The 24,876-nt window shown below is 41.5% G+C and overlaps 1 protein-coding gene across 1 annotated transcript in view; it reads left to right on the forward strand.

Moving 5' to 3' along the window:
- Positions 1 to 24,876, forward strand: part of LOC126237363 (neutral ceramidase-like) — a 327,593-nt gene that overhangs the window by 123,764 nt on the left and 178,953 nt on the right. The window contains exon 3 of the mRNA XM_049947431.1: positions 3,315 to 3,461. Within this exon, the coding sequence (XP_049803388.1) occupies positions 3,315 to 3,461 (147 nt within the window). The remainder of the gene's footprint in view (positions 1 to 3,314; positions 3,462 to 24,876) is intronic.

Consider the following 24,876-nt stretch of genomic DNA (forward strand, 5'->3'; position numbering starts at 1 on the left):
TGGAACTCATCGAGAATCTCGTTAAAGTACTATGCAAATAGTAGGCAGATACTTTTCTGTACCAATGCAACAAGCTTTTATAGTTGGGTTATGCGAAAGTGAAACAAGGTGTGTTCAAGAGTCCGCAAATAAAGAAGATTATTACTGATGGTCACTTTCACGACTTACTGAGAGGTGGTGAAAGGCACGGATGGGTGGCATTCAAAAAACCTAAGTTTGTTGGAAATTCTAAATCAGCTGGCAATGCAAATTTTGTGCAGACGTGTATTAGTGTCGATAGACAGATGCTAACATGTCCGTCGAAATTCAGCTTCTCGACCCGCTTCTTCTCCGAGTGCACAGATTTGGTCAGCGATGAGGTGAGATGAGGTGAGAAAAGTAATGGGAAAGTGATATCCTCATATACAGATGGCAGCTGTGTTGTGTATACAAGGTATAAAATGGCAGTGCAAATGGTGGAGCTGTCATTTGTACTCAGACGGTTCACATGAAAAGGTTTCAGCCGGCCGAAGTGGCCGTGCGGTTAAAGGCGCTGCAGTCTGGAGCCGCAAGACCGCTACGGTCGCAGGTTCGAATCCTGCCTCGGGCATGGATGTTTGTAATGTCCTTAGGTTAGTTAGGTTTAACTAGTTCTAAGTTCTAGGGGACTAATGACCTCAGCAGTTGAGTCCCATAGTGCTCAGAGCCATTTGAAAAGGTTTCCGACGTGATTATGGCGGTACGATGGGACGTAACAGACTGAATGCAGAACGATAGTTGGAGCTAGACGCATGGGACATTCAATTTCAGGAATCGTTAGGGAATATAATGTTCCGAGATCCATAATATCAAAAGTGTGTCGAGAATATCAAATTTCATGCATTTCGCAGTTAATGACCGAAAGCAATGGCGTTTGGCTAGAGTTGTCAGTGCTAACAGATAAGCAACACTGCATGAAATAACTGCAGAAAACAATATGGGACGTAATACGAACTTATCCATTAGAACAATACAGCGAAATCTGGCGTTAATGGGCTGTGGCAGCAGACGATCGACGGGAGTGCCTTTGCTATAGTTGAATTCTTCTATCTTGGCGGCTCGCGCATGCCCGCCCAGACGCGGGAGATTGCTGCGTTGCCAGTTGCACACGACGCACGCGCCAAGAGAAGCAGCGCCATAGTATAGTATAGTTCGCAAGCTTACGTTTAGGGGGGAGCGCGCAGTTTATGAAGTAAAGCCACCATAGCCGCATTAACCCTTTCGCTGCTACAGAGACGTGCTCCCCGCATTCCGCGCTGTGCGCGATTTTGTCACTGCACTGTTCGCCTGTGCTGACACATGGTGTTTCCGACTGCTTTGACACACTTATCATTCGATTCCACAAAAACTATTTGGCCCAAAAATTAGATTTCTTACACATCTTCTTGACTGATACCTTCCCCCCACTTCCTTTGACTGATTGAAGTGCTTTAAAAAAAAAAAGCCAAACGCGCCCGGTGTAAATAAAACTTTTATTACAGTCGCGAAAGACGGAATATTTCTCAATATTACATACGACACCTATGTGGTACTTAAATTAAATGAGATATTGTTATACAGTAAATTTTATATGAAATTTAGGTACCCTGTCCACATTTCATTCTCAACATTGTGGCAACTAAAATCGACCATACGGAAAGTATAGGCTATGGACTTTTACCTCTGCAAACTCTTCAAAATTTCGTGCAATGGTTTACTACATTTAATGTTGCACAATAACTGGGTTGAACATCGAAACAAAATTAATTCATTTATGGGGGGAAGGTATCAGTCAAGAAGATGTGTAAAAATCTAATTTTTGGGCCAAATAGTTTATGTGAAATCGAATGATAAGTGTGTCAAAGTTGTGGGAACACCATGTGTCTGCACAGGCGAGCAGTGCAGTGATGACAAAATTGCGTACAGCGCGGAATGCGGGGAGCACGTGACTGCAGCAGCGAAAGGGTTAATGGTGAGACAAAGCACTAGAAATTTCAAAAAAATTGCATTCAAACGAATAAAATTCGTGAAGTAAGACACTTCGACATTGTTTTTAAATAAAGAAAACGTTTAGCATCGCAAAAGGTTTGAACTCTATACCTTTGGCTTACTAATCCAACGCCTTAACCATTACACTAGCGCAGCTCGTCGTCTACTGTCACACCATAAAGACTCTAATATATCACGCAAAATTCTGACAAACACTGTTGGTATGCCTATGAATTACTCGCACTTCGTCGAAGTACAATAGGAAATAAACAATTACCGCTGTTCTTTATTGCGAAAAAGCGGTTCGTGAAATTGATACAAACACCTTTCCTTGCTATCGCCTGAATTATGAGTCTTATTGCTTGTTTGGTTTAATTAATTAATAGAAAATGAAGCAATTGGAATAAAGTATGGTTTTTCCAAACTTTCAAAAAACGAAGTCTGCTATCAAGACATTGCTTTTGTTCTATTACTTTATTTATGACTGAACGTTTCTAAAACTGAAGACACTCGTCCGTGCACTGCTCTGCAGTCGAGATCTGGCAACGTCGTTCTGCGTTCATTGGATGACTGTATTTTTTGACGTCAGATGCGCAGAACAAACCTAAACTCGGCCGCCAACATAAATGACGCGCACTTTAACAGCACGACATGACATTGCCTGCAGCACCTCTCCTGACCACATCTCTAGGACCCCAGACGACTAGAAAACCGTGGCCTTATCAGATCAGTCCCGATTTCAGCTGATACAAGGTGATAGTAGTGATCGAGTGTGGCGCAGACCCAACTGGACCGTTCGAGCGAATGATTTGGTTACTCATATAGTCCGACATTAATCCCACTGAACTTTATGGGACGTAATCGAGACGTCACTTCGTCCACAATATTCTGTACCGGCAACACTTTTGCATTTATGGATGATTATAGAGACAAGAGGGATCAATATTTCTGCAGGGAACTTCCAACTTGTTGACGCCATGCCACGTCGAGTTGCTGCACTACGCGGGGCTGAAGGAGATCCGACACCACAGTAGGAGGTACCCCATGAGTTTTGTGGCCTCAGTGCATAATACTCAGCATGATGGCGAACAATGTACTCAGTTTCGTTACACAAAACTTTCCTTTATTTTACGTATACATTTTTGTAAATATCCATATTTCACTGTGGTATATATGCAGTTTGCGGCAGGATGTCAAATACTTATTCCATCGACACGGACACTTCCCCTGTTCACGAATACAGCATGCTACTTTTTTTTATTTTTATATCAGATTTTATTGGTGGCTTGTTGTCTTTTTAGTTATGAAGCTGATAGCTTTTATTTCAGATGGGCTACGCGAAGCTGGGTCAGTGGGGCACCGGTCTGCACCTCCGCCAGTTCTCCAGAGCCTACGTCTTCCAGGACGACAACGGCAGCAAGCTGGTCTTCACCAGCGTCGACGCCGCTATGATCGGCAACGGACTCCGCAGAGACGTGAGTAAATCCCGTTACCGCTGCATCACTCTCCTCAACGGCCTGAAAAATACTGAGGCCATCCATGAGGAACGCTATTTGATTAAACGTATCGACATATTAGCAATGGAAATTATTATGGGTTGTGTCCAACAAGCCTGGAAATTGCGCCCGGTAGCACGCCGCTGTCAGCATTCGACGAGCGCGATATCGTCACATTGAATCCGCATGGCGATTTAACGACAAGAACTAGTGTACCAGCGTCCGTGGATGTGGTTTTCAGTTCGTTTCCCACATCTGATTAGGTGAGTACCTAGGTGATACATACGTCCGACCTCAGTAACCCGAATCGCAAGCGTTCACAAAGCGTTCTCACACTTCCATATGGGATAACACTAGATGCACGCAGATGGGATATACAGGGTTATTACAAATGACTGAAGCGATTTCACAGCTCTACAATAACTTTATTATTTGAGATATTTTCACAATGCTGTGCAGACACATACAAAAAATCAAAAAGTTTTTTTAGGCATTCACAAATGTTCGATATGTGCCCCTTTAGTGATTCGGCAGACATCAAGCCGATAATCAAGTTCCTCCCACACTCGGCGCAGCATGTCCCCATCAATGAGTTCGAAAGCATCATTGATGCGAGCTCGCAGTTCTGGCACGTTTCTTGGTTCAAATGGTTCAAATGGCTCTGAGCACTATGGGACTCAACTGCTGTGGTTATCAGTCCCTTAGAACTTAGAACTACTTAAACCTAACTAACCTAAGGACATCACACACATCCATGCCCGAGGCAGGATTCGAACCTGCGACGGTACCAGTCCCACGGTTCCGGACTGCGCGCCTAGAACCGCGAGACCACCGCGGCCCACGTTTCTTGGTAGAGGAGGTTTAAACACTGAATCTTTCACATAACCCCACAGAAAGAAATCGCATGGGGTTAAGTTGGGAGAGCGTGGAGGCCATGACATGAATTGCTGATCATGATCTCCACCACGACCGATCCATCGGTTTTCCAATTTCCTGTTTAAGAAATGCCGAACATCATGATGGAATTGCGGTGGAGCACCATCCTGTGGAAAGATGAAGTCGGCGCTGTCGGTCTCCAGTTGTGGCAGGAGCCAATTTTCCGGCATGTCCAGATACACGTGTCCTGTAAAGTTTTTTTCGCGGAAGAAAAAGGGGCCGTAAACTTTACACCGTGAGATTGCACAAAACACGTTAACTTTTGGTGAATTGCGAATTTGCTGCAGGTATGCGTGAGGATTCTCTACCGCCCAGATTCGCACATTGTGTCTGTTCACTTCACCATTAAGAAAAAATGTTGCTTCATCAATGAAAACAAGTTTCGCACTGAACGCATCCTCTTCCATGAGCTGTTGCAACCGCGCCGAAAATTCAAAGCGTTAGACTTTGTAATCGGGTGTCAGGGCTTGTAGCATTTGTAAACGGTAAGGCTCCTGCTTTAGCCTTTTCCGTAAGATTTTCCAAAAAGTCGGCTGTGGTACATTTAGCTCCCTGCTTGCTTTATTCGTCGACTTCCGCGGGCTACGCGTGAAACTTGCCCGCACGCGTTCAAACCGTTTCTTCGCTCACAGCAGGCCGACCCGTTGATTCCCCTTACAGAGGCATCCAGAAGCTTTAAACTGCGCATACCATCGCCGAATGGAGTCAGCAGTTGGTGGATCTTTGTTGAACTTCGTCCTGAGGTGTCGTTGCACTGTTATGACTGACTGATGTGAGTGCATTTCAAGCACGACATACGCTTTCTCGGCTCCTGTCGCCATTTTGTCTCACTGCGCTCTCGAGCGCTCTGGCGGCAGAAACCTGAAGTGCGGCTTCAGCCGAACAAAACTTTATGAGTTTTTCTACGTGTCTGTAGTGTGTCGTGACCATATGCCAATGAATGGAGCTACAGTGAATTTATGAAATCGCTTCAATCATTTGTAATAGCCCTGTACAATTTCCTGGGGAGGTGATAGGGAAGGCACCCAGGCCCACTATACCACTAACACTGCCAAATTCACGCTCAATCCATAAAGACTCTGTATAAGGGCAGGAAAAAGAAGAAATGAGTCGTGTCTGTCCTTCCCTGTACGATGGCTTGAACTCTGCTGGGGACGCTTCCAGTGAGGTGCCTGAATGTCTGTGAAGAAATGGTAGCTCATTCTTCTTCACGAGAAGGTACTGTTGTTGGATGCTAGGGTTTGTAGCGAAGTCAAAGCTCCAACTCATAGCAAAGGCGTTCCACTGCATTTAGGTCACGACACTGTGCAGGCCAGTCGATTCTGGGAATATTGTTGTCCGTAAACCATTGCCTCAGTGTGCATTGTCCGTGTATACAGTCACTGAAGTAAAAGGCTCCGAAATATTTAACGAGATATGGGAGAAATACCAGAAACACCATTCTAGGCCAGATGTCTGTCGAGGGGGGGCGTTTATTGCAGTCGACAAAAATATTGTTTCTATTGACTGTGAAAATGTTCTGAAAATGGTTCTGAGCGCTATGGGACTTAACATTTGAGGTCATCAGCCCCCTAGAACTTAGAACTACTTAAACCTAACTAACCTAAGGACATCACACACATCCATGCCCGAGGCGACCGTAGCGGTCGCGCGCTTCCAGACTGAAGCGCCTAGAACCGCTCGGCCACTTCGACCGGCCAGTGTGAAAATGTGTCTAACTGTGAAGTTACCTGTACATTAGTAGCTGGCCTAGGTGAACTCACTTGAATCAACGGTTGTTTTTACTGGTCATCCGATTCCGCCGTATAAGTTGCAGAATCATACAAAGAAAGTTACACGTTATTACCTCCATCATCCACTATTAGTTCGAGGCTACTTTAACCTACAGAGTATAAACTGGGATTCGTTTCAGGTCGTACAGACAGACAGTCCAGGCAAAAAGTTCTGAACACGTTTTGAGAACACTGTCTTGAGCAGGTATTTCGACAACCCATACACAATGGAAATATTTTAAATCTTTTAGCTACATGCAGACCTGACCTTATCGACCGTGTCAGTATAGGGACAGGGATTAGTTACAATGATGTCTTCATGACTTCGATGGTTACTAAAGTTAATAAACCCATGAAGAAGTCTAGGAGAGTATTTCTGCTGGAAAGAACAAATAAGCACTTTTTAGCATCCTTCTTCGACAGTGAATGGATATCATTTAGTTCTGATATATGCACATAGAGGAATTATGGGCGACGTTTTACGTGACTGTAAACAACGCTCTGGAGACGTATGTGCCAAGTAAAAATGGTTCAAATGGCTCTGAGCACTATGGGACTCAACATCTTAGGTCATAGGTCCCCTAGAACTTAAAACTACTTAAACCTAACTAACCTAAGGACATCAAACACACCCATGCACGAGGCAAGATTCGAACCTGCCACCGTAGCAGCCCCGCGGTTCCGGACTGCAGCGCCAGAACCGCACGGCCACCGCGGCCGGCTAGGTGCCAAGTAAGAGGAATAAGGATGGAAAGGGCCCATCCTGGTTTAATTATTATGAAAATTCTGAGGGAGTAGATGTTTTTGCAATTCTGGTTCAAAGAAGAACACGTAGATATTGACTGGCGAAAGTTAGTATTAAGATCAATGCGCGAAGCATAGAACTTCAGTTGTCATACCTCAGCAAAGAATATTGCCGGGACCCCGAGAAATTTTTGCTCGTACCTAAAGTCACTAAGTGGGTCAGACGCCTCTACCACGTCACTCGTCGACCAGTCTGCTGCGGCAACAGAAGAAAGGAAATCGGAAGCAAAAGTTTTAAATTTCACGTTTAAGAGATCATTCACACAGTGGGATTGTACGGACAATCATCGCTTGACCGCCCCACAAACTCCCGTAAAGAGGACATAGCAATAGGCATCCCTGACGTTGAGAAGCAACTGAAAGAACAGAAAAAATAAATCGCATTGTCGAGACGTAATCCCCTTCGGTTTTGCAGAGAGTACTGTGGGTTACTCAGCTTCAGTTTTCGCGAACCACTCGCCCAGAGTTAAGTGCCAAGCGACTGGAAAAAGTGTGTAAGAAGAGTAAAAGAACAATCTCTCACAAACAGCTGACCCTTATACTTAACATCGGTATGCCGCGGAATTTTTGAACGTGTTCTCAGATCGAATACAATAAATTTTCTTGTGACAGGAAAGTTTCTCACCACATATCACAACAGGTTTAGAGAGCATCCCCATGAGAAACTCAACTAGCCCTTTCCTCACACGATATCCAACGAACCAACGTCTTGCGTCTGACGCCGGAGCTTTCCTTATAGAATCTGAGTACTGGTTTTACGCTTCATAGGGTTGTACGCCAAAAACTTTAACATCTGACATTCCTATAGGTGACGTCAAACCCTGCCATTTATAGTGTTTTCTGAAGCAGATGACGATTTCGAAGGCCCCGCTGGACAATATCGAGAACAGCCAGCTGCCCAATGGCTACATGAAGGTGCAGTTCCCTTTACAGCTCGTCCAGTATCTACACTGGACAACACGATGGACGCTATCAGTTACTCGTTAGCCGTCGTTTGAGGTGAATCTCAAATCCTTGCAGAATAAGAGAAAATGGAGTCGTCAGAATAGGATTTCTCCAGCTTATCCAGTGTGAAAAATAAGCGAGAGAGTAGGGCTCCTCTTCACTTCAGGAATTCAAAAACTTTCACTGCAAAAGGTAACATGTCTCACTTGCTTCTGATGTTTAAAATGTAGCTGATCCCCCTCTAACAGAAACTTCTGGGTCCGCTGTCAAGAAACAAAACATTATCAACACTCCAGCAGTCTAGAAACTTGCGCAAACGTACTGATAGTGGGCCGTACGTTGTTTGTATGGCAAGTCTGAATAAAGAAAGAGGCCGTCTGCACCCTGCCCTACGGCTGTAGGGCAACCCTTGCATTTTTTCTTACCAAACCTCATGAATGCTATAATGAAAATCTCTTTTGCTGAAAAAAACAAAGCGAAGACCGAATTGAAAACGCCAGACAAGGCCAATTTCTTGGTCAACAGTGAAGTATTAAAGTCCAAAAATATAGGAGCTTACATTCCTTCTTTCTTTCATCATAAGAAAAACAGATACAGATCTTGAACAGGCGGAGATATGGAAGTCATGCAACCTGTCTTCTCTGCTATAGGTGTTCGGAGGTTTACGAAGGGATATGATAAAGAGGAAAGTGTCGAACTGAAGACCTGCTTGTTAACCTTCACCTCTCAGACTGTAAAGGAAACTGTGTCTATCCATCGAACTAGACGTCCGGTAGACCCTTATGTGCCAACTGTCAGGCAGCACTTTAATTAAAAATTTTTCTTTCAAAAATTCAGTCTTGATCACACCACATATGCTTCAAGAACATAGGTGACCGGTTTCGGTCATATCACATGACCATCATCAGACCTGTAATTTAATTTAGAAAGTAATAGAAACCTTACTAGATTGACAATAAAATATGACAAAATGCTTCTGAGGATAAAATACAATGAGACTTGTTATACCCATGGCAACCTTCGAAGATGGTAGGTGGAGCACTCTTCTCAGCTGCTGTGATGTCAACTGGTGCGAAATTAGAGAAGCTTTTAAGGAGAAAGGTCTTTTAAATGTCGAAATGTACAATTTATATTTGTTGTTAAGTAATGAACTTTCGCCTTTAATTTTTTCCACGTTTTTGGGGAGCACTGACGAGAATATCGATTGTTTACGTAAAAAAATTGTTAAGGGACACCAAAGAAAAATTGACTCTCTCATGAGCCAACAACAAAATCAGCCTCCAGAAAAAATTAACGATGTGCATCAATTATTTCAAAGGACAATAAATCTTACAGACATACAGTTTACGACAGCCGAAATGTCTCTATTAGACAAAGGCCGGAAATATAATTTAATACCGCCATTAAATAATACTAATGTTAAGCATATAATTGCTGATGTCATAGCTACGAGTAAAATATCAATGATAAATAAATCTGACGCATGCAAGATAGCCCTAAAAACTAAAGATCTGTTATCAAAGAGAAGAATAAATTACGAGGAGAAACCGAAATAAAATACTTAGAAATAATAACAATAAATCGCTTTTTGCAAATGCTATTGTGGTGTAAGCCGATAAAGGGAATACACTTGTTGTCATTAAAGAAAAAGATTATATTTCTAAAACACTTTCGTTCTTTAGCGAAAATGAAATCTCGCAAGTAACTAATGATCCCATCCCTAAGTTCAAGATGAAGATTAAAAAATTAGTAGATAACAATAACCATCTATTGACCTCCGGGGAAAAAAATTCTATAAAGATAATGAATCCCCAACTACCAAAATTAGGTCCCAGATCAAGTTGCACATAGAAGAGAATTCGATACGACCCAGAGTTGTCCATCATATAAATTGAATATGAAACTTAATGAAATCTTGAAAGCATTTTACGTATATGAAGATAAGTTTACCATAAAAAATAGCTATGAACTAGCTCGACAAATCCATAATATAGAGATTCCGGCTAATGCTAATTTTGCCTCATTGGACATTAAAAAATCTATACACAAATATACCTATGAGTGAGATAATTAATATAATTATAGATAATTTATTACAACATAAGGTTATGACTAACGACGAAATAATTGAATTTATAGAATTACTTGAATGAACCCTTAATTGCAATTATTTCTCCTTTAATACTAAAAACTATTATCAAAAAGATGGCTTAGCGATAGTTAATTCTTTAGTTGGCACAGCACTACATTGAAATAAATTTTTTTTTAATTATCCAGACATTGCAAACAAAATTCTGTATTATATACGGTACACAGATGATACTTTAATACTTTATAATGGTCCAAAAGATGAAATCCGTAGGTTTACTACAAAACTGGACTCTGTACATCCAAAACTACAATTTACAGTTGAACATGAAAATCAAAAACGTATTAACTACCTTGATCTCGTTATATCCAATAACGAAGGCAAACAATGCTTTGCCATATACTGAAAACCTACAACTACTGATGTTATTATTAATGCTAGGTCATTTTTAAGTCAATGATCCACCGGATGCTAAAATTAACCCTTGAAGAAAATGAGATTAAAAAAGAAACAACTATTCTAAAACAGATTGCGAAGACCAATTCTTTTGATACACGTCAAGTTGACATTATGTTTAATAAAATTCTACAAAGTACACCACTAATAGGAGCTCATAAATACACAAAAATGACGTACATGGGTAACATATCAGATAGGATCAGTAATTTATTTAAGAACTTTGAAATAACAATAGCATTTGAAACTAACAATACTTTGCAAAATAAATTAAGACATACTGTAGGTAATGATAACGATAGATTTCTTAGATCAGGTGTTTTACAAGATCCAATGTGGTGATTATAGAAAAATATACATTAGCCAAACAGGCCGGAGCTTTACTACACGATACAAAGAACATACATCAGGTACCGAACGAACAAAATCAGTCTTCAGCCATCACATAACTTTTAATAAGCATGCAAAAGGGATGGTACAACAGAATTTGCAAGTCCTTCATTACGCTAATAAAGGCTTATTATTAAATATTTTAGAGGAGATCCAGATACTTGCCCATTATAGAGATGAACCGTCAGTTCTTCTCAATGAACAGTTGGATTTTCTTGAAAAACATTTTTATGATCTCGTTGACGAAATTCTATGAACACGTATGTACTCTTTTTTCAGAAAATCATAGGCCATTTCTATCCATGCAGATAAGTACCTTAGAACAGTATATAAATATTTATATCACAATCTTGAACTTGCAACTAGAAATATTACGAAATATAACTCCATTTTTAATAAATCAGTTTTATGACATTTTTTTAAAAAAAATATATGTAATATCATACCACTCTGCAGCTGATCATTCCATTATTACACATATCTCCAGTGCAAAATAATGTTAATATAAGACAGACAGACTGAATCTAGCATAGGTGTATACTCGCAGTCAGGTCACAACTCACATATCGACATGATGCCACAATGCCAAAGACCTTCACAACATCGTTGACTTTGAAACCATTGTGGTAGTACCACCTTAGCCCATAGAGTGCACACGGAGTAAACATCGTCTGTACAGTTATTTTTTAACCTTTTAATTGATATTTTATACAATATTTAAGTAGTTCCATGGTTGTAAAGAGATAATTTTATACATAACTATTTTTATGTTATTACTGTATTTTGTTGTTTTACATTTTGACGATTATGTGAACCTGTTTCATTCTCATTGGTTGACGTGAGGTAGAGGGAGAAGAGGCAGGCTGAGCATCTTCGTATTTAAGCATATGCCCGTCACTTTGTGGCGTTCGCTGTGTTATTCAGTGGTTTGGTATTTAACTAATTTGTAAATGAAAATGATAATCTTATTTTATTGCAATGAGTAATTACTAAATAATTTTTTTCCCGGCTAAAGATTTGGTCAAGTTGCTAAAGAACTCCAAGTTAACGTTGTGTTAAAGTGTTGTCTGAAAGTTGTGTAAGTGTCACTAAATCACAGTTCATCCAACAGATTCTGTACAACTATTATGATGGAAACAGTTATCTTCAGCAAAATGATCATTAAAACCACCGAATATCAGCCACGCACAACACTGACGTATGTTACCTGAAACAATATTCTTCGCAACTCGTGCGTACTTAATTTCGGCTCCATACATCAGCTAGAAAAGTTGTTATAACGATCGTGCTATGAGCACTGTTTTTAATGAACCAATCTGATTCGAATTATTTTCATTAAAATGAGTTCTGGACCACCGGTGCACATTTATTTTTACACATTTGTATTACGTTCGGCGTTTATGTCCGCAGAGTTGCGTAATTTGAATTTGCCGCTGAGTTAATTGTTAAGATGCCATGTGTTTCTATGCACTGACGAACTGCAACAGAAAATATGTTGTATCTCGACAGCGCTTTATTTGTGTACCTTATTTATTGGAAATACTTAGCTACTTTTGGTCTGTACTTTCCATGTGTGAATTATTGACCATCACTTCTGAAACACCCTGTATATGCCCACTGTTGGGTGCAACACCCATCCACTGACCGGTCCTGCTTTAAGTGTGATGTTGATAAGCCCAGCAGCTAGCTACGTTCAATAAGTCTGATTTCAGGGATGAGCTGAACTTTCCTCGTGTGCCAATCTACGCCGCTGTCAATGCGCCGGTCCTTGCTGCTCTGCCAAATTTGAGCACCCCACATTTTCAAAACACAGCTTTTCCCGACGATGCCAGCAACAGGAATGCTGGTTCAACAGCACGGAGATAGGGACGAAACTCAGTTGTGGATGTGGCTCAACAGACGAACATCGCTCACGAAGCTACGCAGTAATGGACGTGAGTCTCCTCAGTCCCACAGCCTGCTTCGCCCCACGCAACGTTCAATCATACCGTTAAGACAGAATTCCTATTAGCCTGTTGCTCACAGGTTAGCAAATCCACAAGTAAAAAATCAACGACAGGCTCCAGTTCTCGCTGAACTAATCGATAAGACAAAAAATGTAATAGGGATTATCGTTCATAATACGCGACAAAACATTGTTATGAACGGTACCGATTTCCGGCACTTCGCAACAGGCACGTTTCATTCTCTTTCCGCCTAAATTATGAACCCTAGATCAGCCAACTCGAACAGGGAAAGCTTGGAAAAGGATTATTCATTAGTTATCCTCATGTTGTCCAGTTATGCGGAACAATATTCAAGTTACAGGAAACTGTTCCTACAAAAGTTTTTCATAATATAGAAGGACGGTCATGATGGGAAGAATGGCGTTACTATAACGGTAAAAAATTCGTTGCCTCATCAGCCGTGCTCGATCAACGTAAGGAACAACTACATCAAATTAGTCGCTGCACACATACAATCTGCTCATTTCGATATATAAAGCTCCACAATGTAGTATCGTAGAAGATGACTGTAGGTACTTAATAAACCAGCCTCGACCTCCATTTATAGTAGGTGGATACTTGAAGTCCCATGATGTAGGATTAGGAGGAGACATGACAAACAGAAAGGGCAGGGTTTTGATGAATGTTACTGAAAAGAATAGCCCACTGATAGTCAACAACGGAGCTTCTGCTACTGTACTTTCTCCAATTGATGTAATTCTTTGCACCCCTTTCTGATTGCCATGCTGAAACAGATACATTAGGATCATATCATCTCCCTAAAGAGCTCCACAACAATATATTTATACGACAGAAATATTTTACGCTAATAGTAAGTCGAAAATGGCGGAACCCAACTGGGACAAATATAAAGGCACAGTTCCGGGACATCCGACAATATATGACGTGCCTTAAGAGAACAGGAAGCATACCAGACTTTAACCAATGCTAAAAAAAAGGGTGAAAAGTAAATGTTCGTATTAATAAATTCCTGAAAAAACCAAAGAAGAATGACTTTATTAAATTTTGCTCTCCGCTTAATAAGGCAACCATTACGACATTTGATATAAAACGATGGCTTTTAGAAAAGCCGGATGGTTTCCTCTCTTCCTGCTACCACTTCCTGGTTAGAAGAACTTATCGATACGCTCGCTCGCTCCTCCAACGGTCCCATTCTTAAATCATCCTTCTCGTGTTGAAGATACATCATATCCTTTCACCCATCCTCTCAAGAACTCGATGGAGCTTTTAAATCATCAAGTTAACAGCTGTCCTGATATTGATTTTATTCATTACTCTGTGCTTGTCCATTAAAGTGAAATGTCTGATCTTGTACATTTTAATCGGTTTCAAAAAATGTTCAAATGTTTGTGAATTCGTGAGAGACCCAACTGCTTAGGTCATCGGTCCCTAGACTTACACACTACTTAAACTAACTTACTCTAAGAACGACACACACACCCATGCCCGAGGGAGGACCCGAACCTCCGGCGGGAGGGGCCGCACAGTCCGTGACATGACGCCTCAAACCGCGTGGGCTTAATCGGTTTATGGATGTCCATCTTATTCTATGTTCGGTGGACTTTAGCTGATGATATATATGAGAAAAAGTACCACCACAACTGTATCTTGAGAATGTCTCTATCCTATCACATGACTAGTTTCGGCGGCACATTACCACCATCCACATGCCCCACCACTGCCAAAAGAACATGTGATTTCCTTGGTGCATTTACTGAGGGATCCTTATTACTAGCACACGTTGGCTAGCTTTCATCAGGAGTCTATATTCGATACCGTGTTGTCTCCAACGCCGCGTCACTGGAACCAAAACGTTGAATCTGAATATGTTCCCTATAAATTGAGGGGTAGACAATCCATTTGTTGTAGGTGCATTGCCACTGTGGCATCCGATATAATGAGGAAATTAATATATTAACAAAGCAAGCTGCATCAATAGGCGCTAACCTCGATCTTAAATTACTCTATAGAGACTACCTACGTGAGGGCAATAGCCACGGAAAACATTTGTGGCAAGAGGAGTGGAACGTGTATCAACAAACGCATGGCGGTTATTATGCGGTGTTAAAAAGTCGAATTAGTGCATAGCCGTGGTATACGAGGACACGTCTGCATCAGTCAAAGATTTCTACCAAAATTCCACTCCGTTCAACTACGCTTGTCTCCCTCTACGTGTACATCGAATCAAAATATACAACTGTCCGGGTTGTACGATTCTGAATAGAAACCTGATGTAAATCACACCTTGTTTTCGTGTCCCATGGTCGACTATGAAGTTCCGGACATTTAGAAGATATTGCTGAGTATGGGATACCACCTCTGTCAATTAGCTCTTTATATATTGTTTATTAAGGGCATTCGCCTTTATAAAGTGACTGTTAATTTTCTTAAGAATACTGAAAACGTCTGTACGCTTTAATTGTACCATATTTCATTTTTACATCTTCCTTATGCTGGCATATCAGAAATGGCGTAAGCTGATAAATCTAATTGTCCAATTTACTTCTCAATATATTTGTTTACTGTCAACGGTGGACAGTATTGTGACAGCTTGAGCTCTTGTATCTGTAAATATTCATTTCTGTTTTCTCTTCACATAGTTCACTAATCATTTTAACCATCATTGCTATCATGTGATTTAGGTGGCTCAATAGAGTACCCACTGCGGAGGTAAAATAAATATAAAAAGGTTTTTGGTGTGCGCCAGCGTGCTGTGAACTTAAAGAAGAGAGTGAGTGGCTGTGCGTGCTCGTGGACTGGTAGGGCACGTGCGTTGAGTAATAAGTTGATATTTCACGTGTACATTTGCAGTAGTTGTTAAGATACGTAAACTGAAGGGGAAAAAATCGCAGCGTGACAGAATAATTAATGAATACAATTGTAGATGTACATTAATAATTTGCGTAACTGATGTAACAGCCAGAATGTTGAATTCAGGCATGGAAACGTGCGTGCATTCTGTCGTGCAGATGACGGATGTCAGTTTGTGGGATGGAGCTCCATGTCTGTTGTACTTGGTCTGTCAATACAGGTATGCTTAATGCAGTTTATAGAGAACGCAGGAGTTGTCGTCCGATGATTTCCCATGTATGCTCGATTGGAGAAGATCTTGCGATAGAGTAGGCACAGGCAACGTGTCGACACTCTGTAGAACGTGTTAGGTTATAGCAACGGTAGTGGGCGAGATTTATCCTGTAGCAAAACAGCCCCTGGAATATTGTTCATGATTGTCAGCCCAAGAGGTAGAAAAAACAGACAGACGTACAAATTTGCAGTCTTCGTGCGTGGGGAAACCACGAGAGTGCTCCTGGTGTCATACGAAATCCCACTACAGAGCATAATTCCAAGTTTGGGTACAGTGTGCCTAGCACGTAGACAAGTTGGTTGCAGGCCCTGAACTGACCTTCTTCTAACCAACGAGCGGCCACACTGTCACATACCTCCACTTTGCCCTCCAGTACGCCCTCAACGGAAGTCGCAAATGACGATGGTTTTGCACACACGCTACAGGCCGTCTGGCTCGGAGCTGTCCTTGAAGTAACCGATTTGTAACGCTTCATTGCGTCACTGTGGAATCAACTGCTGCTCAAATTGCTACTTCAGATGCACGATAAGCTATGGCCACACGCCGAACACAGTGGTCTACCCTCTCGGTAGTGCCACATGGCTGTGCGAAACCCGATCTTCTTGCGACCTTATATTCTTGTGAGTTCTACTGCCAGCAATCATGTATAGTGGCTATATTCCCGCCAACTGTTTCTACAGTATAGCCTTATAACACGACCTCATTCAAACTGAGTGAGGCGTCTTAGTCGCCTGAAAGGCATTCATGACTAACATCAGATCATCACGTCAATCTTAAAGGTAACTGACGCTCGCGACCGTTAAAGCGTGTATTTAAACCAAACCTGAGTTGCATCCTCACACTGGCGTTACAAGCGTCGCTCTTAGGTGACTGCCGCGAAAGCTGAATAATTATTACTTCTCAGATGTAGAAACACGCCTACCAACGTTCGCTTACATCGAGCAAACCCTTCTTGGTGTTGCGGTTTTCTTTTCCGGCAGTGGACGTCGTGTGGATTCGAGGAATAATTATCGCCTTCGTTCCGCATTGGTCTACTTATGTGTTCACCTGTATCCTACAAAACAAATTTTGTGAACTGGCTCCATAATAGTAGATAATAGGGGAGGAGCTTACAACATCATAAAAACAACAAGAACATATTTGAACCGAATTTTCTACATAAAATGTGCAAAGAATTTGCGATTAGAACGGTTTTCATAAAACGTCATATTTAGGGATCCTGTTATAACGTTTAATCGACAGTGATAAAGCACAATCTCGATGAGGAAAGATTGTGAAAGATGTCGGCCGTATTCGTATCGAAAATATAAGACTTTACAAAAGATGTCTCATGTGATTCAGGGAAACCATAGAAAACAAACTACGATGTCCGAACGGTTATTTGAGACCCGCTCCATGGGCTTACCTCAGCGCAACTTCTCTCTGTGTTTCCTTGTTTTTATCTGGAAACGAGTTAGGCAGAATAATCGGACGCGGCTTACCAAACTAGTGCACCTGCAGCATCATACGGATGCAACCCATCTGCCTACTTTGTCTTGCGTGTCACCAACAACAGGCGTAATACTTGGATACATTACATCAATCCCCCCCCACGAACCATGGACCTTGCCGTTGGTGGGGAGGCTTGCGTGCCTCAACGATACAGATAGCCGTACCGTAGGTACAACCACAACGGAGAGGTATCTGTTGAGAGGCCAGACAAACGTGTGGTTCCTCAAGAGGGTCAGCAGCCTTTTCATTAGTTTCAGGGGCAACAGTCTGGATGATTGACTGATCTGGCCTTGTAACACTAACCAAAACGGCCTTGCTGTTTTGGTACTGCGAACGGCTGAAAGCAAGGGGAAACTACAGCCGTAATTTTTCCCGAGGGTATGCAGCTTTACTGTATGAGTAAATGATGATGGCGTCCTCTTGGGTAAAATATTCCGGAGGTAAAATAGTCCCCCATTCGGATCTCCGGGCGGAGACTACTCAAGAGGACGTCGTTATCAAGAGAAATAAAACTGGCGTTCTACGGATCGGAGCGTGGAATGTCAGATCCCTTAATCGGGCAGGTAGGTTAGAAAATTTAAAAAGGGAAATGGATAGGTTAAAGTTAGATATAGTGGGAATTAGTGAAGTTCGGTGGCAGGGGGAACAAGACTTTTGGTCAGGCGAATACAGGATCATAAATACAAAATCAAATAGGGGTACTGCAGGAGTAGCTTTAATAATGAATAGGAAAATAAGAGTGCTGGTAAGCTACTACAAACAGCATAGTGAACGCATTGTTGTGGCCAAGATAGACACGAATCCCACGCCTACTACAGTAGTGCAAGTTTATATGCCAACTAGCTCTGCAGATGACGAAGAAATTGACGAAATGTATGATAAGATAAAAGAAATTATTCAGGTAGTGAAGGGAGACGAAAATTTAATACTCATGGGTGACTGGAATTCGACAGTAGAAAATGGAAGAGAAGGAAACGTAGTAGGTGAATATGGATTGGGGCTAAGAAATGAAAGAGGAATCCGCCTGGTAGAATTTTGCGCAGAGCTTAACTTAATCATAGCTAACACTTGGTTCAAGAATCATGAAAGAAGGTTATATACATGGAAGAACCCTGGAGATTCTAAAAGGTTTCAGATAGATTATATAATGGTAAGACAGAGATTTAGGAACCAGATTTTAAATTGTAAGACATTTCCAGGGGCAGATGTGGACTCTGACCACAATCTATTGGTTATGAACTGTAGATTAAAACTGAAGAAACTGCAAAAAGGTGGGAATTTAAGGAGATGGGACCTGGATAACCTGAAAGAACCAGAGGTTGTACAGAGTTTCAGGGAGAGCATAAGGGAACAATTGACAGGAATGGAGGAAAGAAATACAGTAGAAGAAGAATGGGTAGCTTTGAGGAATGAAATAGTGAAGGCAGCAGAGGATCAAGTAGGTAAAAAGACGAGGGCTAGTAGAAATCCTTGGGTAACAGAAGAGATAATGAATTTACTTGATGAAAGGAGAAAATACAAAAATGCAGTAAGTGAAGCAGGCAAAAAGGAATACAAACGTCTCAAAAATGAGATCGACAGAAAGTGCAAAATGGCTAAGCAGGGATGGCTAGAGGACAAATGTAAGGATGTAGAGGCTTATCTCAAGAGGGGTAAGATAGATACTGCCTACAGGAAAATTAAAGAGACCTTTGGAGAAAAGGGAACCACTTGCATGAATATCAAGAGCTCAGATGGAAATCCAGTTCTAAGCAAAGAAGGGAAAGCAGAAAGGTGGAAGGAGTATATAGAGGGTCTATACAGGGCCGATGTTCTTGAAGACAATATTATGGAAATGGAAGAGGATGTAGATGAAGATGAAATGGGAGATACAATACTGCGTGAAGAGTTTGACAGAGCACTGAAAGACCTGAATCGAAACAAGGCCCCGGGAGTAGACAACATTCCAGTAGAACTACTGACAGCCTTGGGGGAGCCAGTCCTAACAAAACTCTACCATCTGGTGAGTAAGATGCATGAGACAGGTGAAATTCCCTCAGACTTCAAGAAGAATGTATTAATTCCAATCCCAAAGAAAGCAGGTGTTGACAAATGTGAAAATTACCGAACTGTCAGTTTAATAAGTCACAGCTGCAAAATACTAACACGAATTCTTTACAGACGAATGGAAAAACTGGTAGAAGCTGGCCTCGGGGAAGATCAGTTTGGATTCCGTAGAAATGTTGGAACACGTGAGGCAATACTGACCCTGCGACTTATCTTAGACGCTAGATTAAGGAAAGGCAAACCTACATTTCTAGCATTTGTAGACTTAGAGAAAGCGTTTGATAATGTTGACTGGAATACTCTCTTTCAAATTCTGAAGGTGGCTGGGGTAAAATACAGGGAGCGAAAGGCTATTTACAATTAGTACAGAAACCAGATGGCAGTTATAAGAGTCGAGGGGCATGAAAGGGAAGCAACGGAATGGACAGTATCTTGAAAGGAGGGTATAAGATGAACATCAACAAAAGCAAAACGAGAATAATGGAATGTAGTCGAATTAAGTCGGGTGATGCTGAGGGAATTAAATTAGGAAATGAGACACTTAGAGTAATAAAGGAGTTTTGCTATTTGGGAAGCAAAATAACTGATGATGGTCGAAGTAGAGAGCATATAAAATGCAGACTGGCAATGGCGAGGAAAGTGTTTCTGAAGAAGAGAAATTTGTTGACATCGAGCATATATTTGTCAGGAAGTCGTTTCTGAAAGTATTTGTATGGAGTGTAGCCACGTATGGAAGTGAAGCATGGACGATAAATAGTTTAGGCAAGAGGAGAATAGAAGCTTTCGAAATGTGGTGCTACAGAAGAATGCTGAAGATTAGATGGGTAGATCACATAACTAATGAGGAGGTATTGAACAGAATTGGGGAGAAGAGGAGTTTGTGGCACAACTTGACTAGAAGAAGGGATCGGTTGGTAGGACATGTTCTGAGGCATCAAGGGATCACCAATGTGGTACTGGGGGGCAGCGTGGAGGATAAAAATCGCAGAGGGAGACCAAGAGATGAATACACTAAGCAGATTCAGAAGTATGTAGGCTGCAGTAGGTACTGGGAGATGAAGAAACTTGCACAGGATAGAGTAGCATGGAGAGCTGCATCAAACCAGTCTCATGACTGAAGACCACAACAACAACAACAACATTAATTCAATAAGGCCTTACTGAATGTGTGGGGAGGTTGCGCCTGCCAAGGGCCATGCATAAAATGAGCGCAAAACTGGCGAGAAAATAAATAAAGACAGTACGTGAGCGTTCCTATGTTTTGTCTAAGACAGTACGTGAGCGTTCTTATGTTTTGTCTATGAGACGGAGCCTTTCCTTCGTCCGGCGACTGCAAACACATGTTTTTCAAATGGTTCAAATGGCTCTGAGCGCTATGGGACTTAACATCTATGGGCATCAGTCCCCTAGAACTTAGAACTACTTAAACATAACTAACCTAAGGACAGCACACATCACCCAGTCATTACGAGGCAGAGAAAATCCCTGACCCCGCCGGGAACCGAACCCGGGAACCCGGGCGCGGGAAGCGAGAACGCTACCACACGACCACACACATTTTTGTTACAGAGTCAATTCCACAATGTAATTTCGTCCCACTGGCATCATAAAGAAACAATTACTGCCAGCTAGATGACGTTTCTACTAACCAGCAGATATCTACCGCTAGCACGGTTTTAAGTGGCAAAAGTGTAGTCGCCTAGACAGCAGACACATGTTGTACAATGAGGTTCTTGCTACTACTTCGCAACGATATCATACTAATTTCAGCAGGTGATGAAGAAAATATGCTATTTGACCGAAAGCATCCCATTTTTGTCGATTTCTACTGACTAACAACTGGAAGTAGAGGCGACGTGGAGGTGGTTTACAACGTATTCAGTGACATCAAGAAGAAGAGGATGGTAGACGATTAGAATGTTTTTTTTTTTTCCTAGTTGCAAATCATCTTTTCATAGCTTTAATTCTGTTTACTGATGAAGCCATATCCACACCTGACGGTATCATTAACACTCGCAGCTCACATCGGTCTTACGACGAATATCCAGGTACCTTTGTGCAGACACATTTAAAACACACTTCTCTAGGTGTATGATGTAATACGATAATGATTATTTGGGTCTGTTGTGTTAATGCAACTTCTTATACGGACCCGCATTCTAGACATACTCGGATGCGAGCTTTCAGCTTTATTAAAAGAGTTTCCTTGGAGAATGATGGCGCCCCTGCATATTCTACTCGTCTGGTGACACATTCTCTAAACTTAAAGGTCCCCGGAGGATGGATCGGGAACTATATTCACGCTTATTAGCCAACGTAACCGGATCGTGCGCCTTCAGATATTTGCTGTGGGGATACTCTTCACAGACAAAGTATAAAATAGTTTCCGTTCTAAGGCCGCACAGTACAGAATCGGAATGTCAATCAGGCAAAATCACTGTGAGCACTGATGCAATCATACCGCCGACGCACCTGCTTCAAGATCCCCTTGTAGTAATGTATTGTGTCCTGCTGCGTGAAGATGTCCATTACTGTCTGGTACTTGAGCTGACGTGAGCGTTTGTAACGCCGGAAATGCATATCCTCCTATTTCCATCTATTCTACTATAAAATTTTTCCTTATTTTGTTACCTGAAGATATGAAATTTCTGTGTCTTTATATATTGTAATTGTTTTACGTTTTGTGTATATATATTTCTTTGCGTTTATGTCGAGGTATAATTGGTTTTGTTTTGTAAATATTATTTGTATTTTTACGCTGGGTCATGCCTTGGGAAAACTATGCTATCGAACGGTTACATCGATAGGTCATGTGGAGAACCAAAGTGTTTAGGATCTGGAGTAGTGTTAACTCTGCCGCGTGGAGCGCGGGCAGAGCAGAGTCTGGCTGGAGTAGGGCGGTGGAGATGTGTGTTGAGTGACGCTCCCGCGAGTTGCCGCGCTTTCGGGGTTTGGCAGCATGTAATTGCGCTCGACTTGCTATGATAGTTTCTGGCACGGTGTCGCGGACGGGAAGCATTAGCTGGGACACATCAAGAGCCCGTTTCGCATGGTGACCGTCTCTAGAAGAAGGCGCGCCAACATCCAGCTTCTGCAACGGCTACGGCCGACAATAAGTGATTGTCGCCACTTCCTCGATCGACGACTCCAAACCTTCAGTCAACCAACAAGGCAGACTGAAAGCACGTATAGTTTTAGAACTGTATGGCAGACCTCAGCTTTTCAAACTGTTCCATTTGGATTACTAAAATACAGCAACTTAGCGTGAACCTTTGTTGCTCATTGTCCCAATTGCATTACCAAGCAGGGTCCCTTCCTTTTCCGAAATGAACTCGAGTGTCGTTGAAATTCAAATGCCACCATTAAAGTAATATCATTCATTCCATTTCACTGCTTTAACTTCGAAGTTCAGTTATTCATAGCTGGCTACAATATTTAGATTACACAAGCACAAATTAAGACAGCGAGTTTTGTTACCATATTTTAGCTTACCTGTGACTGGAGCTCGCCTTGGTACTTACTAAATTTTACTATTGTTAATTGTTCAAAATCATTTAATTAAAGTTCATAGTTAAATCTCTTGTTTCTAAATTGCGTAGATTCAAGTAGCATTTGAGATGATTGTTGAGGTAGCCCAAGACTAACCTTACTTTATTTAATTTCGTAGTGCTTCAGAAGCAAAATTCACTATTAATTTCAGTCACTAAATTAACTTTCAATTTTCCGGTTTTCTTAATTCTTTTGCTAAATTAAGTCAGAGTGTAGCGAAATTTATTACTTCTGACAAACATTCAGTTTTCACACAACACGTGTCAACCTTCAGTTGCAACGCTTTTAGTGGTAATGATATGTGCATTAACCTTTCTTTTTCAGTTATTATAGTAGTTGTCCATAGGGCTGGCGACCATAATTTTCCCCTAATCTCAAATATCTAATTAACGACAGTTATTTGTTAACGTAATGACCGCACATTTACTTTCTTCATTAACTTTACCGTTTTTCAAAATTAATTTCCACCATTTTCATTTGCATTTTTCCTTTCATTTAGATGTAGCCCTTTCCTCCCTCTTTACCGACAGATTAACTTCGGTGAAGATTGCTTTCCCCAAATTTCATTAGGTACACGCAGTTTAATTTTTCACTGTCATTAAGGTCAATAGGTAAGGGGAAGGTTACGCTTCATCATGAAGCTGTGGCAACACCATCCCATAAAGGTGGTTTCCGACAGACATGCTTCCCTACAAACATTATTCGTTCTCCGGCAGCCAACGAAAGAATAACAGCACGTTGGTCTTGTTTGGACGCAGTACACGTCTCTGCTTTTACTGCGCGGACGTCGGAAACACACGAATGCTACAGTGATCTCTTGTCTACATGTCGGTGCTTATCCGTGTCGGAGTTGCGTTTCTTTGCTTATACGGTGCAGCAACGCCATCAACAGGAATCTCTCGTATCTTATCTCTGTGGTCCTTAGCGCAATGTATGTTGGCGGCAGTTGAACCGTTCGGCAGTCAGCTGCAAATGCCGATTCTCTAAATTTTCTCAATAGCGTTTCTCGAAAAGAACGTCGCTTATCGTCCAGGGATTCCCATTTCAGTTTCTGAAGCATCTCTGTAATACTTGCGTGTTGTTCGAACCTGCCGGTAATAAATCTAGCAGATCGCCTCTGAATAGCCCACCTCTGCACTGCTTCACTGTCTGCCTTGTATCCGACCTGGTACGGATCCCAAACGCTCGGACAGTACTCAAGAGTAGGTCGCACCAACGTCCTATATGTGGTCTCCATTACAGATGAATCACTCTTTCTTAAAATTCTCCCAAGTCAACCATTCACCTTCCCTATCACAGTTCTCATATACTCGTTCCATTTGATATAGCTTTGCAACGTTACACACAAATGTTTCAATGACAGGCCTGTGTCAAACAGGAACTAGTAATACTGTATCCGAACATTACATATTTGTTATTCCTACTCATCTGCATTAACTTACATTTTTTTCACATTTAGAGCTAGCTGCCATTCATCACACTGTAATACCATAGATTAGATACTACATACCTTTTGTGGATACATTTTGTTTTCTGTTTTCTTCACCATTCTATTGTTGAGCTGCTGTAAATGTTGATTGATTGAATCGATAACACAAAATTGTATACTCCTTTCTTGGCAAAAACTTTGATGACATGGTTTGATTCTATGCAATGTAGTGTATCTGTCATTTAAATTCTTTGTCTCATTTGGAGGGAACAAAATTTACTGTATATAATTGTAATTTTGTTTAAATAATGTTTTGTTGAAAATGTTTGGTTGCTGTTATGTTAACTGCTGACCTTCACTTACGGTTCTTAGTTACTTTGTAAGTAAAAGGTGGTG

This window comes from Schistocerca nitens, chromosome 2 (genome assembly GCF_023898315.1).
Source record: "Schistocerca nitens isolate TAMUIC-IGC-003100 chromosome 2, iqSchNite1.1, whole genome shotgun sequence".
Lineage (NCBI taxonomy): Eukaryota > Metazoa > Arthropoda > Insecta > Orthoptera > Acrididae > Schistocerca > Schistocerca nitens.